At 43.5% G+C, this 16,078-nt stretch overlaps 1 protein-coding gene across 1 annotated transcript in view; it reads right to left on the bottom strand.

The window, feature by feature from the left end:
• The window catches only part of syne2a (spectrin repeat containing, nuclear envelope 2a), a 93,857-nt gene that overhangs the window by 41,624 nt on the left and 36,155 nt on the right, over positions 1–16,078 (bottom strand). Inside the window, exons 48-71 of the mRNA XM_076037467.1 lie at positions 15,063–15,218; positions 14,736–14,977; positions 12,604–14,644; positions 11,890–12,224; positions 10,933–11,077; positions 10,285–10,485; positions 9,254–9,513; positions 9,018–9,168; positions 8,775–8,918; positions 8,058–8,189; positions 7,196–7,378; positions 6,970–7,107; positions 6,639–6,824; positions 6,205–6,327; positions 5,361–5,543; positions 4,865–4,969; positions 4,254–4,352; positions 3,355–3,432; positions 2,964–3,242; positions 2,319–2,395; positions 2,116–2,239; positions 1,827–1,913; positions 663–824; positions 366–557 (exon numbers count right to left, since the gene is read on the bottom strand). Coding sequence (XP_075893582.1) covers positions 366–557; positions 663–824; positions 1,827–1,913; positions 2,116–2,239; positions 2,319–2,395; positions 2,964–3,242; positions 3,355–3,432; positions 4,254–4,352; positions 4,865–4,969; positions 5,361–5,543; positions 6,205–6,327; positions 6,639–6,824; positions 6,970–7,107; positions 7,196–7,378; positions 8,058–8,189; positions 8,775–8,918; positions 9,018–9,168; positions 9,254–9,513; positions 10,285–10,485; positions 10,933–11,077; positions 11,890–12,224; positions 12,604–14,644; positions 14,736–14,977; positions 15,063–15,218 — 5,823 coding nt within the window. The remainder of the gene's footprint in view (positions 1–365; positions 558–662; positions 825–1,826; positions 1,914–2,115; positions 2,240–2,318; positions 2,396–2,963; positions 3,243–3,354; positions 3,433–4,253; positions 4,353–4,864; positions 4,970–5,360; positions 5,544–6,204; positions 6,328–6,638; positions 6,825–6,969; positions 7,108–7,195; positions 7,379–8,057; positions 8,190–8,774; positions 8,919–9,017; positions 9,169–9,253; positions 9,514–10,284; positions 10,486–10,932; positions 11,078–11,889; positions 12,225–12,603; positions 14,645–14,735; positions 14,978–15,062; positions 15,219–16,078) is intronic.

The following is a 16,078-nucleotide window of genomic DNA, read 5'->3' as shown; positions in this document are numbered from 1 at the left end:
TTTACGTCCTGTCGTTGTTGTTGTGCACCCTTGTTTTTATGATTTATTTCTACTTTTACCTAGCTATTTATTTATAACTTGTTGTTTTTTTTTATTATTGTGTTGAATTTCCACAGGAATAAATAAAGTGCACCAATCAGTCAATCATTCAATTAAACTAAATTAAATATATTCCATGACTTGATGTGTTCAAATGTTAAGTACATTCTCAATAAGAAATTAAAATACAAAATTAAATCAATCAAATTAAGCAGCATTCAGCACCACTACCATTAACCCATATTTTTCTGAACTTTGGCATTTTAGTGCTAGTTATCTCTGTAGCTGAGGGTGACAGACGTGTTCACTTTCCCAGTGCTTCAGACCTGATGCGGGGATGTCACGCTCAGCTGTTCCGTGCGCGCGCTGCCACGTGAGCGCAACGCCAGCTGGGCCTCGTGCAAACAGTCCTTGAGAGACGTCACGCAGACCCGAGCTTCTGTCGGTGGCTCGGCTCGGGCGTCCGACTCCACTGCAGCGAGCAGCTCGGCCAGCGTCAGCAGCTCGGCGGACAAACACTGCACAGCAATCAGGCCACCAATGTTCAGATCGTTGGTTTCCTGTTGTTGTTTTACTATTATATATTATTACAGTTCAGGTTAATTTTATTCCAGTCAGCAGACCTCTCTCTGCAGCAGCCTCAGCGAGGCATCATCTTCACCGGCATCACCAGGGGTCAGCAAGCGGTCGGAGGTCAGATCATCCAGGCAGAGGACGGCGCTCCGCACCGCCTTGAAAAACTCCTCGCCGTTGTCCGGGTGTGAAGCCGCCAGGGAATTGTTTCTCTGGAGAGATTAAAAAGACAAAACAACAACATCAACATCACTGTCACATTTAAACCACTTCCAGATCTTCATTCTTCATCTTGAGCTCCAGTGGAGCAGACCAGTGTGAATTAACAGGGATTCAGCTTCTTGCCCAAATACAGACAGCTGAGAAGAAAGAATTGACTTCTTTTTTTTAGTTCACTTTCATCCCTACTAAAAATATAAATGTCATGCAATTGAGAGTTATACTGAAAACTTCATGCGTATACAAAGTACAAAGGTCTTACACCATCATCCAATAGGAGATTTATGACTTGAGTTAACAGCAATGTTTCTTTAATGGTCAACGTAATGCAATTCTTGAATAGATGATAAATAAAATAATAAAAATACTTAAATAAGGAATAAGTAAAAAATTCTTAAACTGAAACTTTTAAAATTTAGGAATTACAAAAAAAATTTTTTTTTGGTAGTTATGAAAGTTTGCATTTGTTTGCTTTACTAAAAACAAACAGGAAAGTAGCAAAATACTTTATCGCAACAGTTCTGGTTGTTTACGTCCATTCATTAACAGAAAAAAATAGTTTGATTCATTTCTGACTTTTCAGAGAGTCTCAGAGAGGATCTGAGAAATCTCTTGAATGCTGTTATTTTATTTAATTAATATAAGTTTAAACTGATCTATTTTTGGTATGTACAGACATAAAGACGACATAAAATTGAGCTTGTAATACAGCGGAATGTGTAGTGAGATTTAAACTCTCAAAGCGGTTGAATTTCAGGGGAGCAAGTTTTAGAAATGAAGTCGTCAGAAAAAGGTTACATTGATACAATGTGAGTCTATAGTCGTTCTGTTTGGTGACTTGTTCTCATTTTAGGCAAGAATATTAAAAAAAAAAAAAAAAAACGGACAGTGAATTTTGCACAACATGGGGCCTTCAAAGCAACATCCTCGCTGTGGTAGTGTGTATGCAACAGTTTGTGTGTGGATCAACCCTCCCTCCGTTTGGCATCACGTACAATGTGTCTCAGCATGGCGATAGACTGCTGAGCTCGCTGAAGAGCTGCAGAGGCAGACACAGCTGATACCGGCCCTCTTTCTGCCACCTGCATGAAAACAAAGAAGAGTTTAGAAAAGGAGTGAACAATGATGCAATCTGGAAATACACAGACAACAAAGGGTTTGCCTGCTTTATTCGACTGAAGATGATCTCTGCGTAAAAATCACTTTTCATCAGCTACTGTGATTCCATGAAATCCTAATAAAAAAAAATCTATATATATAAAATCATTTTGAATGTATCCCTACCTCTCCGTCCTCTGGACCTCTGCATGCCTGGCGCTCCTTGGTGAATTTCTCCAAGGTGATGAGTTTCTGCGAGATGTGTCCGTGAAGGCTGCTCCAGTTCAGCTGACCCTCGTCTTCCTCACATCTAAAATGGAGCAAGACGACACGCGGGGTAAGAGCGAGTCTTTGTCCCGCCCCCTCGAGATGCCTTGTAGCTCTCTCACCTGGTTTCCAGCTCGGAAGACTCTAGGCCACGTTGGAATTCTTCGACCAAATCATTGCTGTTGCCTTCATTTTGCTCCTGGATGTTTTAGAGGTACAAAGAATCCAATTACATTCTTATCCACTTTTCTGTGTTTTATTGTTATTTAAGACATTCAGGAAGACATACATACATATACATACATATATATACATATATACACACATATATATATATACACATTTACATATATATGTATATATAAATATATGTGTTTATATATATATATGTGTGTGTATATATATATATATACACACACATATGTATATGTGTATATATATATACATATGTATATATATTTGTATATGTATATATATATATGTATATGTATACATATATATATATCATATATATATGTAAATGTATATATATATGTGTATATATGTATATGTATATGTATGCATATACATATATATGTATGTATGTATATGTATGTATGTCTTCCTGAATGTCTTAAATAACAATAAAACACAGAAAAGTGTATAAGTGTATAAGTGTATATATATATATATATATATATATGTATATATATATATATATATATATATATATATATATATATATATATATATGTCTCTACATATATATATGTAATATACAGACTCACCAGACCAGTCAGGGGACCTGCAGATGAGGACGTATCCTCATCGCCCTCCTCTATGAATTCACTCGAGGGCTTCGAGGCAGCAAACGGAGTCGTGGGTCTTAGAGGGATCAGCCTCGTGTCTTCCACGGCAGCTGATGCTTGCAGGGACATTGCATGGAGATCACTGACTGGGGCTTCAGGGTCCGGTTGGCTGGCTGTGGAGGCTGTGAACTGAACTCCCGCCAAAGCAATTGGTAACTCTTCCATCGCACACTCGGTAACAAGTCTGCTCACCAGGACCTGGAATGAGCAAAAAGTGCGGCTCTGAATTGAATAATTGAACAACTTTTAATGATGAAAAAGGAAGTTCAAATCAAGCATCGAAGAAAAAGGAATTTTCCCCCTAATTTACTTCATCCTCCAGCAGTGCCAGAACTTCAGCGACGTCCTCACACTGCACATCCTGAGAGTGGACCGTCTCCCCGGGGTCCTGGCAAAAGAGTGGTCAAAATGGAGCACCGCAGATAGGGATGAGCGAGGGGTCAACCCACTCACGAGCACGGTTACGTGCACACAGGCTTCTGAGGGGCAACACGTTTCAAGCAGCTGCCCGTGACAGCACTGGAGTAGTGCTTGTTGGGTAACAGGGTAGCCCGCCCGCCCGCCCGCCCAGACGTAGCTTTCAAGCAAAAGTCAACAGGAGTGAAGGACACGTGCAACACAGAGTTTGACAGAAATAAGAAAAATGATAATGATTACACTTGATTTAAATGTTAGTTAAGTCAGAGATTAAAATAATAAAGTTAGTAAAAGGAAGAAAAAAATGGTGAAAGGGGCTGTATGTGATCTCACTGCTGCAGAGTTTTACAAATCTTAATATGTAGAGCAAGTAGTGAACTTTCACTGAGCCAGAAATGACACAACAGATTAGAATGGGATCATCGGAGTTTTTTCACAATGCTGCAAGCAAGAGGATTCCCTCTCTTGCTAATTAATTTGTAAAAATAATTTGTTTCACTGTAAATTACCATTCTAGCCATTTTATCGGACTGCGTCGTTGGCTTTGGATGCATATTGTAAATTGAGTTTCCCCAGTAACAACTAACCCACTCCAACTAACCAACCAACCAGAACATCACATACAGCTCCTTTTGAAGAGCGTGAATTTCATTCCAAATACATTTGAGAATCGAATAAGCCTTTTGTCAACAAAAACTGAACAAAAAGCACGTTCAATTTGATACTTTGGAATGAACTCCACATATAAAGGAAAGCACTCAAGGTGACTAGTATTTAGTTTGCTAGATTTACCTCTGGAATACTGCATGTTAGTGTGTCAGAGGATGATGAGTGACAGCTCATGTTGTCCTCATCGTCCTCTTCTTCTGAGTTAAACACCTCATACATCTCCTGATTTTAGCGAACAACACGATTCAGACTGTTATTTACAGGGAAATGAGATCAAAAACAGACATTAGCAAGGAAGCAATGTGCTGCCTCATGGAACCTAAATTAGGATATGCAATGATTCTATTTTTGGGATGCTCAGGCCGAGTCGGTTAAAGTGATTCCTGAGTGATTGGCTCGGCTCACTCAGGCAGCACTGCATTCAACAAGTGGATCTATTTTGGACACAAGGCACTGCAGGTGCATTCACATTCCTTGGTGCATTTTTTTTTAAAGATAGAACAGCAACTTTGTCATTAAAGCAGGTCACCTCAGTGATATAAATCAGCGCTAAAGGTTGGTTCACAGTAAAAAACAAAAAAACAAACAAACCGAAAGACATGAAGTAGAACTATACCTCCGAAAAAACAGTGCATAGAAATGATTTGGCAAGACTTTCCAATTCACCTACACTCAAAACATTGGCTTTGCTTATGCTGCATGCTACCACCTTACCTTTAAGTAATACATGTTACCTGGAAGTATCTTTGCAGGGGACTGTCCACTTGTTGCACTTCCTCAGGGGCTGCAGCAGATACTGTAGCAGAGCCATGACCCTCCTCCATAATATCGGTCATTTGCTTTGTGGGTCAAAGAAAAACAAATGGGAAATTTTGAAAGCAACAACTAAAAAAAAAAGGATAATTAAAGTGAATTATTGAATTCCTGTTTATTTCAGTTACATTTCGGATTTGTTTATATATTTATATATATTAGGGCTGTTAAACGATACATTTTTTTAATCGAGATTAATCGCAGAATCTTCATAGTTCACTGCGATTAATCGAGTCAACACATCATCCCATATGGTTTTTAATCTATCATTTTAAGGTAGAAAAAAAAGCCCAGAAAGTGCTTCTTTAACTTTATGTTTGGTACAGTTGTGCACAAATTAATGTTTCGCTCAAGTGATTTTTCAAATTCTTTGATTTTCCCATCATGTACAGCTAAAGCTTTTGGACTGGGCTCTACCTCCAGCAGCTTGGCCTGCTGCTCCGTGAGGTGCTCCAGCTCGTCCAGGTCCTTCAGCAGCTGTCCCACTCTGGAGAAGACCAGCAGGCTCTCCTCTGCCCCCTGAGGGAGCCGAAGCTCTGCCTTGCACCTCTCCATTTCCTCCAGAGTCCTGTGCATGGCCTGCACGTTGGCCAGGATCACCTTCAGGATGAAATGGAAAAATGCTTGCTTGCGTCTTTGATGGAAAGCCTAATCATTAAAAGTGTGTCGCTGTGACACAACAGTCTGCAGCAAATGGCCACTTTTAAGTTGTCACTTGAAAGAAAGGAGGAACTTTTTGTGCATCCTGGCAAAGCTTTCTTACAGACATCTAACAGACTTGTGGTAGTTTAAGTCACGATCTGCTGCCTTCAGCATTCAAATTTGATTTTTAAGTTTTACAACTGCATCAATTGCCTGCTTTATTTAATTACTGCTTAAAATAAAAAATATGTGGCAATAACTTACACTGATTCAATTTAAAAAACATTGTCAAATTAAATGCTGGCTCCTTAATTAGCTACATACAAAAAAGAATCAAATATAACATGATGTAACATTTACTAATTGTTACATCATGATGTAACAATTATTACATTGTTACATCAATTGTTACACCATCAATATTTACATTTAATATATTTACTAACTGTTACAAATACTTGTTAATTGTGGAATATATATACAGCATAATGATTACAAAGAAATGTATCTGTTCAAATTGTTCTAATGAATTTTCTATGTTAGACTTTTACCTCTAGATTCCAAATCCTTGACTAATTTCTGTCCTGAAAGAACAAAACGTCATTGTGTCTTGCTTTACCTGCCGGTTGTGCAGATGTTCCTTCAGAGGGATGTCAGAGTTCTCCACGGAGGACAGGATTGCCCTGATCTTCGGGACATTCTTCTCGATTGTCTTCAGCTCCATCTCTATTGCCTCCACCACCTTAAATCAAGACACAACAAGCCAAACACAAAAGAAATGGCCAGCATCATCAAGAGATGATTTAAGCCAAAAACTCATTTTCATCAAAAAATGACTTTTTTTGGTCATTATTTCAATAGGGTGACGTTGTGCTAAGCGACGGTTAAAACCTCGGAACAATTCGCTGACTCGTATGCAGTTAACTAATGAGCAGATATTATTCATAAATAAATACAAAATAAAAAGAGGAAAAAGGTTTGCGGAACACATCAATTGGGTCACGAAAGTCCTTACTAAAAAAAACAGGTTCTAAAGTCTGTCTTTTTTTTTACCCCCACGGCCTCCAGCAGATGCTGTAACGGCTCCAGGATTTTGCGTTGCATTTTGTGAACTTGTTTGTCGTTGTGGTCGAGCTGCTCCTGCTGCGAGCTCATGTCGCACACGGCAGAGATCTCATCCAGGGCCGGCCCGTAGTCCTGCAGGGCGCTTCTGATCCTCTCAGAGTCGTCCAGCACCAGCTGCAGACCAGGGGTGAAAGAGAAGAAATCATCAATATGAATAACACAAGGGGTAAATATTTTCAGGGTCACGGTGCGAGAGGATAAACAGTAACATAAATAAAGATACAGAGAAAAAAAAACGGGTTCAATTTGAGCGTCGGACCTGCAGGTTGTTTGCGTGACTCTGAAGGTTTTTGACTGTCGTGAAGCTGCAGGGAGAACTGCGCCACGACTCGGCCTCATCCAGCCAGTTGGTGGCGCTGTATAAAATGCCTTCAAACTCCTGGAGACAGGTGGGGATCTAATAAAGGAATACAAGCAAATACATGCTGTAGACGGGATAAATAAAAGTCAAATAATTACAAGTCGAACGTGTCGCTGTTGCTTGCCTTGCTGATGAAGGCCGTGCGGTGCTCGGCCATCTGGGCCGCGTCCTGGTAGAGCTGCAGCGGCTCCGTTAGCTGATCCATTAGCAGGTGGGCTTGGCCCGGGTGGTCCTCCGCCAGGTCCTGCACCTCGCTCTCCAGCAGCGCCAAGCGGCTGTGCCACGAGTCCAGCTCGTCCCAGACGCCCTGGAGGTCACACGGCGACCAGCTTTTAAACAACCATCCAAGAATGATAACAGTAATAGGTGTATTTTTTTATTTTAAGCAGTAATTAAATTAAGCAGGCAAATGATGCAGTTGCAAACTTAAAAATCAAGTTGAAGTTGTATTACAATGTATCAAGTCTAATGAATCCCTCGTTACCAATGTCTCAATGTCCAAAAGGACACAAATGTGTTGTAAAGGTTATTCTCAAATCATTTGGGAACTTTCGGGAACTTCTTTGATTCTAATTTAGCTTAAACCTGATCTTTTTTTTTTTACTACTCAGTTGTGAAAAATTATCTTCTTATTTCAACTAATGACACACTAGAAGTTGCGTTTTGTTTCCCCGAGTGCCCTAAAAAGGTTCAAGCAAGGTTTAAGAAACATGAGCATTGAAAAAAGTGTTCCATCAGCTTTCTTCTGAAAGCAATTTTAAATGTTGTAATGATGTAAATCCTGTTCCACGGATCACAGATAATGAAATATAGCTTTTTTCTAGTACTAATATTTACTGCTATTTAAAACAAATTTAGAGTCATGCCTGTGCTGACCGAAATGGTAACAAATACATAAACACAATCACTGACTTGACTCCATAATACACATGAATATCATGTTAAACAGCAATAACATCAATGACACAGTAGTTCTCACAACGCACCTTCAGCGCGTGCTTGGCCTCACTGACTGTCGGGCTCCTTTGGTCCAGCAGCACGTTGACTTTCTCCAGACTTGATCCCAGCGCCGCCACTTGACTTTCCAGCTTACGCATTGGGTTGTTCTCCGTCATGAGCTGGGAAAAGTACGGGCGTTTTGTTTAGCAACATTGGGCGCTTTGACGTGAGGCCGAACGTGGGCTCATTTTTCAGGGTACCTTGGTAACGCTTTATACTGTATTAGTCCTTGTAATAAGCATTAGTTAATAGGTAATAAGTACCCTATAAGATGCTTATTAACATTGATAAGCGTTAAGGTCCCTGTAAAAAGCATGAGTTAATAGGTAATACAGTAAGAACCCTATAAGATGCTTATTAACATTAATAAGCGTTTAAGGTCCTTGTAATAATAAGCATTGGTTAATAGGTAATAAGTACCCCATAAGATACTTATTAACTTTAATAAGCGTTAATTTCACCAATTTAATATAGTCCATATCAGACAACTATGCACTTGTTAACTGTGAATAATGCTTTTTGCAGCTATTGGATCTAAAGCAACAACAATGCTTTATTATGGCTAATAAATGATTTATTATGTATTTATTAATGACTAAGAGTGACTTTAACGCTTATTAGTGTTAATAAGCAACTTATAGGGTACTTATTGCCTATTAACTAATGTGTATTACAAGGACTGTGATATAAAGCGTAGCCGGTACCTTTTCCTCTTCCCTCTGCAGAGACAGCTGGACTTCCCGCAACCTCCTGCTGATGTCAGCTGGAATCTCCGGGTACCGGCTTTGCAAACCGTCTTCGATGCGTTTGAGCGTGGCCTTCTGCGAGGACAGGTCGTCCATGACCTCCTGTCGGCGTGGGAGAAGCACGGAGAGGCGGAGAAAAAAAAATAACGCACTATTCTGCCAGCTTTGATCCGTGAAAAGACAAACGACTGACTGACTGACCTGCTCTTTGCACTGATCTGAGGAGGCTTCCAGTGAGGGAACAATAGCCGAAATGTGCTGCTCCACCTCACCGATCTCCTCTTGGACCTGCTGCCTCTCTCTCTCCTCAGCCCGGGCCGCAGCAACCACCAGCCGGTTCCTCTCTTTCAAGCTGCAGAGCACGTGGACCACCTCAGCATCTCCGTCGTCACCTCCCTCCCCCGAATTAATCAGGTGCACCGTGTGCACATCGCTACCTTCTGACGTTCTCTTGGATCTTCACGAGAGTTTTGCCGACCGGCCCGTGAGCGTCGGGATCCTGGGAGCTGGACAGGCCGAGGGCGTGCTCCAGTCGATGCTGCAGAGAGGCCAGGGCCTGCTGCTCCTCCTCCAGACCAGCCTGGTGCACCTCGGCCTGAGCCAGAAGCTCCCGCGGTTCCTCGGAGGCGAAGCTCACGGTGGAGGAATCGGGGACGTCAGCCTGAAGACTGGCCAGGAAGCCGCAACACTGTTGTATCTGAAGAAGGCGGGATTGAATGTTATACAAAGAAATACAATAAAAACAAGATTTTTTTTTTTAATTTCCCGAGAACTGAATGAGAAAACAAGTTTTTAGATTTTTTTATTTCACAGCTGCATTTAGTGGGTGGACTTAAGTCACACAGATCGGAAAAAGTGAGGGATGTTCGGCTTTTGAGTGAAATTTTACAATGCACCAAAATTACACTATAATCTTTAAGTTTTTATGACCCACCTCATTGGAGGAAACTCAAAGAAAACTCAATTAATTCATCCATAAATTCCTCTTAACCTTTTGAAACGCACATGCAAGCTAAATGTTTCTGCCTCTGTGGCGGTTTGTACTCAAACAGTCCCCTTCATCATCCTGTTCACAATTGGACACCAAAACAAAACCTCTCTAAAGTTATTGGGACAATTTTTTGTCATGGTTTACTCACTACAGTTGTTCAATAACGTATTTGAAATGATAAAGTGATCATTTTCTTTCAGTGAAATGCCTTTCTTTTAAAGACAAATCACTGCCATGAAGCTTTTCAATAATCAACTTTTTGAGTTGTGTATATGTTCAGTATATTCTTCTTCTCTTTGTCTTTTGAGGTGCGATTTAAAGTTAAAAATAGGCAAAACATCAAGAACATGGCAATGTTTTTTTGCATAAAGAAAGATCTTTTTTTTACATTTTTTTAAATCACATTTAGCAAAATACAAACAAATGTTGTCATGTAAACATGCAAACCGTGTGAAAAACAAGTCCCCTGAAACTCACACTTCTGGTAATGTCTTTCCATTCCTCCTCCCTCTGTTGCGTCTGTGCCAAAAGGAGGCTGACGGAGCGTCGCACTAACACCCAGCGCCTCCAGAGGGCCCCGAGCTCTCCGTCCTTCCCGACCCCACAGCCCTGCATTGGGCACCCAGCTCTCAGCTCCTCGATCTTACCGGCGAGGCTGCGAAGATCCTTCATGAGCAGCTGTTTGGAGAGATAAATCCGGAGTTTCTATCAGGCAGCCTTTGTTGTGGCCAATGTGAGGATGCTCACTGCATCCCTGTGCTTCCTAAATAGCTGTAAACCAGAGGTAAACGTCGCAACAGCGACAACATTCGGTAGGAACTGAATAAGACAGAATACATGCTTAACAGCACTATAGTGCTTTACTTCTTTTGCTAGAAAAAAGTAAAGGGAATATCAGCCCTTTGTGATGTCACAAAGGCTGCTGGTGTCTTTCCCAGTATGACGACATCACCCCTAGCCAGGTGCACGTTCCTCCCTCTGAGACTCGCTCCTTGATGCCTCGTTTTTGTCCCTCTCTTCAACAACAGCCAACAAAGCATCAGTTTTGGATGGGACACTGTAAACAGAGGGCTAAAATGTAATGCGTTTTATTTTCCAAACAAAGGCATGACAAGTCAAACCCACCCTCGCTGTATTTTGTTGGGCGACACATTTCTCATACGAGGTCACTTGCTCGGCGGCGCATTCCGCAACCTTGGTTTCGAGCCCCAGGAGGCAGCGGCGAACGTCCTCGTGGCACTGCTTGTGGCTCTGTTTCCCCATTTCACACCTGAGAGACATTGACACGCACTGCCGTTAAGGTACTCGGCAGGAAGAACACACAGGTAGTTACCCAGGACACAGGAAGACAGGAAGTTAGAGACACGTCGCACACATACGGCTGGGTGCCGAACTTCAAATACATGTGTAGCACTGACCGGAATGAGTAACAAATTCCGATATCAAAGAAAGTAAATCTTACCCTCCGAAAGCCAATAATCCTTTGGCATACGTGTGTCAACATCTAAAGCTGCTGGCGATTGGCTTTCACATTATAGAGACGTGAAGAAAAGACACTAACAAATCTTTGTTTACATTAAAGGGAAAATTAGAGTCATACCAAAGAAATCAAAAGTGAGGCTCTGCTTCATGAAGGTGGGTCAAAATAAAGCAAATCCTTTGTGCCAAGGATGTAGCGGCAAAGGAAGGGAACACAACAAAGTCCATTTGGAAGAAAATACTGATTTAAATGACCAGTTTACCTGAAAAAGAAAAGTTTTGTGCTGTAATGTACAAAACTTGCATTACAGCACAAAACTTTTATTTTCACAGTTGTTCAAATTGGTTTTAAAAATGGTAAATGGTAAATGGACTGCACTTACAGAGCACTTTCCAGCACCTTCACAGTACCCCAAAGCGCTTTCCAATGGCCTCTCATTCACTCACACACTCATACACCAATGGGTGTAAAAAATAAAACAGCTCCAATCAAAAAAAGTGTAGTTCTGGAGCTGGCATTGAATACCAAAGTATCAAAACTGTCATTGAATTAAAAATTCTGAATGATACCCAGTCCTACGCAAACATCAGGACGACCCATACCTTTGCAGGGACTCCAACCTGAGTTGGGCCTGGGCCTCCAGTATGGCCCTTCCCACCAGCAGCTGACTGAGGAGGGAGATGTGGAGCTGCTGGGCCTCGGGGCGAGACAGGCAGGGCTGTTGGGGCAGGAGCTCTGAGAGGTGGTTGATGTGAGCCTGAAATCCATCTTCAAGGTCTTCCAGGGCCAGCTGAGTCTGTCGCTGCTCCTCGGTGCAGTCCAAAAACCCGCCGGGAGCCGTCAGGAAAGTGGCCTCCGCGTTATGGAGGAAGCCTATAGCTCCCTGAGCAGCCCATTGATAGTCCTTCAATGATTCTCTGGCCTGGGATAAACTGTCCTGTTGAGGGCATGTCAGAGATTTGGGAATAGTTTAGAACAGGCATGGCCAAACTACGGCCCGCGGGCCGGTGTGTCTCTGTCTGGCCAGCGTTAAGGCAGTCATAAATCACCCCCCCAAACCAAAACTTTGCCGACACGTTAGCGTAGCGCGACAGCGATAGCATGCTTCCGCTCCCCCGGTCAAATAGAAAAAAAATGGCAGGACGTTAGCGCTATTTCCAGCCCCCCTCCCCCGGCAACAAAACTGTCGTGGCCCACCGACACAATGCAGTTCTGTCATGTGGCCCATTGCAAATAAAGTTTGGCCACCCCTGGTTTAGAAGAACAAGATGAAAAGGTAAATACCATCACAAGGACAGCAAACGATTTCAGCTTACCATCCGTAAGTGACACTCTTTCTTGTTTGAATCTTTCAGTGAGTGAATTTCCCGACAGCTCTTCAAGTCGATTTTCTCTCTTCTCCCCAGACCTTCCAACAGCCTCATCGCAGACTCAGTATTCCTCCAAATCACCCAGTACCTCCGCAGCGCGCTATCAATGCTCTTTTCATCAGGGTTTACCGGTCGGGCTCCCGCTAGCTCCGCTCTTATTCCTTGGAAAAGCTCCATTAATGCCGGGTACTCAGAGGAGAAACGCAGACCCGGAAGGAGTTTGTTCTCAAGGATTTTGACATGGGCTGTGACAGACTCTTCCCAGGAGACCAAGGTTTCCACGCTGCGGCTAATTCTATGCCTCTCCGCATCAAGCTCGGGCTGAGACAGCTCCTGAGCCACGGCCTCCAGTTGGTCCGCCGCTTCCTGGCATTGCGTCTTTATGAGAGGGAGCTCCACTAAAAGAGACTGGCAGAGTTTGAACCTCTCACCCACTGTGAGGCTTTCATCTCCGGTTCGCTCAATTCGCTCTTGGGCAGCGTCCCTCGATTCCTCCATCTGACACCTCAGGTGCACGTACTTGTCTTGTTCAAACGCGTGCACGCTAAGAGCCTTGCACTGATCCTGCAGCTCTCCGATGGCGCACAGTATGGAGCTTCTCCTAGCCTCCTGGCAATGCGGGAGCTCTTGCACCTCACACTGGTGCTCCATTAGCATGTGCTTCCAGCGTTCGACCGCCAAAACGGTGTCCTGCGTCAGAGGGAACGTCTGCTGTTCCAAATCAGCAGAAATTTGCCGCAAGCTTGTCTGAATATTCTCCAACTCCTCATCTGCCGAGGCCCTCTCGTGAATCAGCTCTTTTAATTCCCAGCTGTTTGCTCTGGCGTGAGCGAGTAGTCCGTCCAGCTCTGCCCAAAGGCCCGACAGCCTGTTGACAAGGTAGCGGCTTTCCCCCGGACTCAGCTCTGCAGCTATTTCCTTACAGCTCTCCATTAGTGTTTCTACCACTTTCAGCTGCTTCTCGATATCAACTGTGGCTGACTTGTGATTTGTCAGCTCACCCTTGAGGTTCCCGATGTCGGCTTTGGAAACGCTGTCGACATGGGAACACAGGTCCGCTTTGGCTTGTGTTTCAGCTAGCCAGGCGTCCACGTTAGCAAGTTGGCCCAAGAGTTGTTCCCTATCTTCCAACTTTGCAGTCATGGTGTCGACAGCCAAATTAAAGTTCTCAGAGATGACTTCGCAAAGGTCTTCTGCTGTCGCAGACATTTGCTCTAAATTATCCTTGTTTTCAGTATCCAGGGTTTGATTTTTCATCTGTTCAACTTCCACTCGCACCATGGACCTCCTAGACTCAAAATCACAATACATTTTCTTCATCTCAGCGATTTGCACACGAGCCTCCTCTGGAAAAAGAGCTAACCTTTGACCAGCGAAGATGTGGTTTTCGGCCTGCTTCGCCCATATGATCAAGTCTTGTAAGTGTTTGTCAGTCTTTGCTGAAGCGACGCCTCTGTATTTGTGCACGGAAGTGTTGAGCTTGCTTCTGGTGACGCTCAACAAGGATGCTAGCTCCTGAAGGCTGCGCTTAATCTCGTCTTTCTCTTTCTGGCCCAAGGAGAAATGATCGAGAGAGTCAGACTGGGACTGCAAGCGAAGGTAGAGCTGACTGTACAGCTGGAGGTCTGAGGTGAGGCAAATACACTCCAAAGTGCTTCTGCTGTCGCGTTTTTGAAAGCTGGCTCTCTGAAAAGCTTCGAGCTTGGGTTTAAGCTGCTCAGCTTCTTTTATTAGGAGAGAATGCTGACAGTTGGAGCTCGAGGCGTGTTGCAGAGATCTCATGAAGGTGCCCTCCAAGAGCCTCCACTCCTCCTGGACATCGCCGAGCTGGGCGAGGAGAGCGCCTGAGCTTTCAGCATCACTCAAGTGGACGGATATCTGGCTGCTTAGATGGAGGAGCTCTTCCATCAGGTCTTTTTTCTTTGCCATGGTTTGCAATAAGGCACCGAGTCGGTCTGCCTGGAGAGCACTGCTCCCCAGGTTGTGCCTGAAATAGACAAGTTGAGAATATAAGTGCACTGTAGGTAAGTTTGCACACACATATTGGCAGCACCAGCTAGACCAAGCCGTTTACTCACAGGCTAAATTTTTCCCTCTCGCCGGCTAAAACCTCCAGGAAAGCCCTGATGATCCTCATCTGTTTATGATACGCCTGGACCTCAGCCAGCTGCGTGGCTTTGACATGCACAGTAGCGGATGCGTTCAGGAGTGCGGCATTCCACCGGCCCTCGAGGCGTTTGAAGGCGTCGGGGTCACAAACCTTGGCAGCCGTCATGCTTCTTATAGCTGCCACTTGTTCCAGCACAGAGCGCCTGTAGTCCTGCAGCAACGGAAAAACAGCGATAGGTCGGGGGGGGGGCAGTTTCATCGAGACTGGACTTGTTAAAAAAGAGATCCCAATGTACCTCTGCCTCCTTTAGCTGTTCTGCCATTCTGTCGACATCGAGTCGGGCCGGACGGTATCGGCACGCAAGGACGTTTTGGATGGTCCGTGTCAGCTGAATCTCTGGTTCACCGGGGGTGGACTGAAGGTACCAGTTCAAATCAACATGTGGCATCCTCTGAAATGGTCACAAACAAACCAGCGAAAAAAGGTCTTCATGCCATGCAAGTCAACTGTCAATACTGCAATAACTCAGTTGACCTAGTTTGAGCCTCGGTTGACTGGTGCCTTGCTCAAGCGTCGTCACCAAGTCGTCTGCAATCAGCAGGAAACTAAAGCCAAGTGGCAGGCTGTAAAGAGCGGGCTAAATATACCGTGTTCTCAGCGTTGACAATGCAACAATCAATTGTGTGAGGCTGCACTATTAAACATGAGCACGGTATAGTAGGAGTATAACATACTAGCAACAAGCAACTGTTTGGACCCAGTCAAGGCTTCTTTTTGAAGCGCATTGAAGCGCATTGGGATCACGGATGGTATTTCCAAAATAAACATAAATTTGGGTGTGCGAGTGGCAGCCTGTTAAACAAGTAATTAGACTTTATCTACTGCTTTTTGCAGGAAATCATTGTTGCCCAAAGCCTTTCCTGTGGGCCTTCCTTGACGACGGACATCCGTCGAAACACATTGGCTCTTATCTGTTTACTGTGACGGGGAGTTCTGTCAGGTAAACCATCGTCTTCCAAAAACATTACTTTATGTTGCCATCGGCCGTTTGGTGTGGGACTACATTTGTTGCTTGTGTGACAAGCACCAAATCTCGTCATTTTTTTCTCTATATAATATTGTACTCCAATTCTCGAGGAAAGCTTTTGTTATTTCACAAGTAGCAATGCTTGAAGCAGGATCTGATAAGTCAAACCTGCCTCCCTTTGTACAAATAAGATTTCTACTTCTGCACGTCATCCGATTGAACTTTCAACTTCGGGAACTAATTCTAAATCAAAACAAACACATTGCGTTTCTACATTAGCGCGT

The sequence above is a fragment of the Nelusetta ayraudi genome, unplaced genomic scaffold, assembly GCF_046127955.1.
Source record: "Nelusetta ayraudi isolate G7.1 ecotype Tasmania unplaced genomic scaffold, CSIRO-AGI_Nayr_v1 ptg000052l, whole genome shotgun sequence".
NCBI lineage: Eukaryota > Metazoa > Chordata > Actinopteri > Tetraodontiformes > Monacanthidae > Nelusetta > Nelusetta ayraudi.
This window is presented reverse-complemented; position numbering and strand designations above follow the sequence as displayed.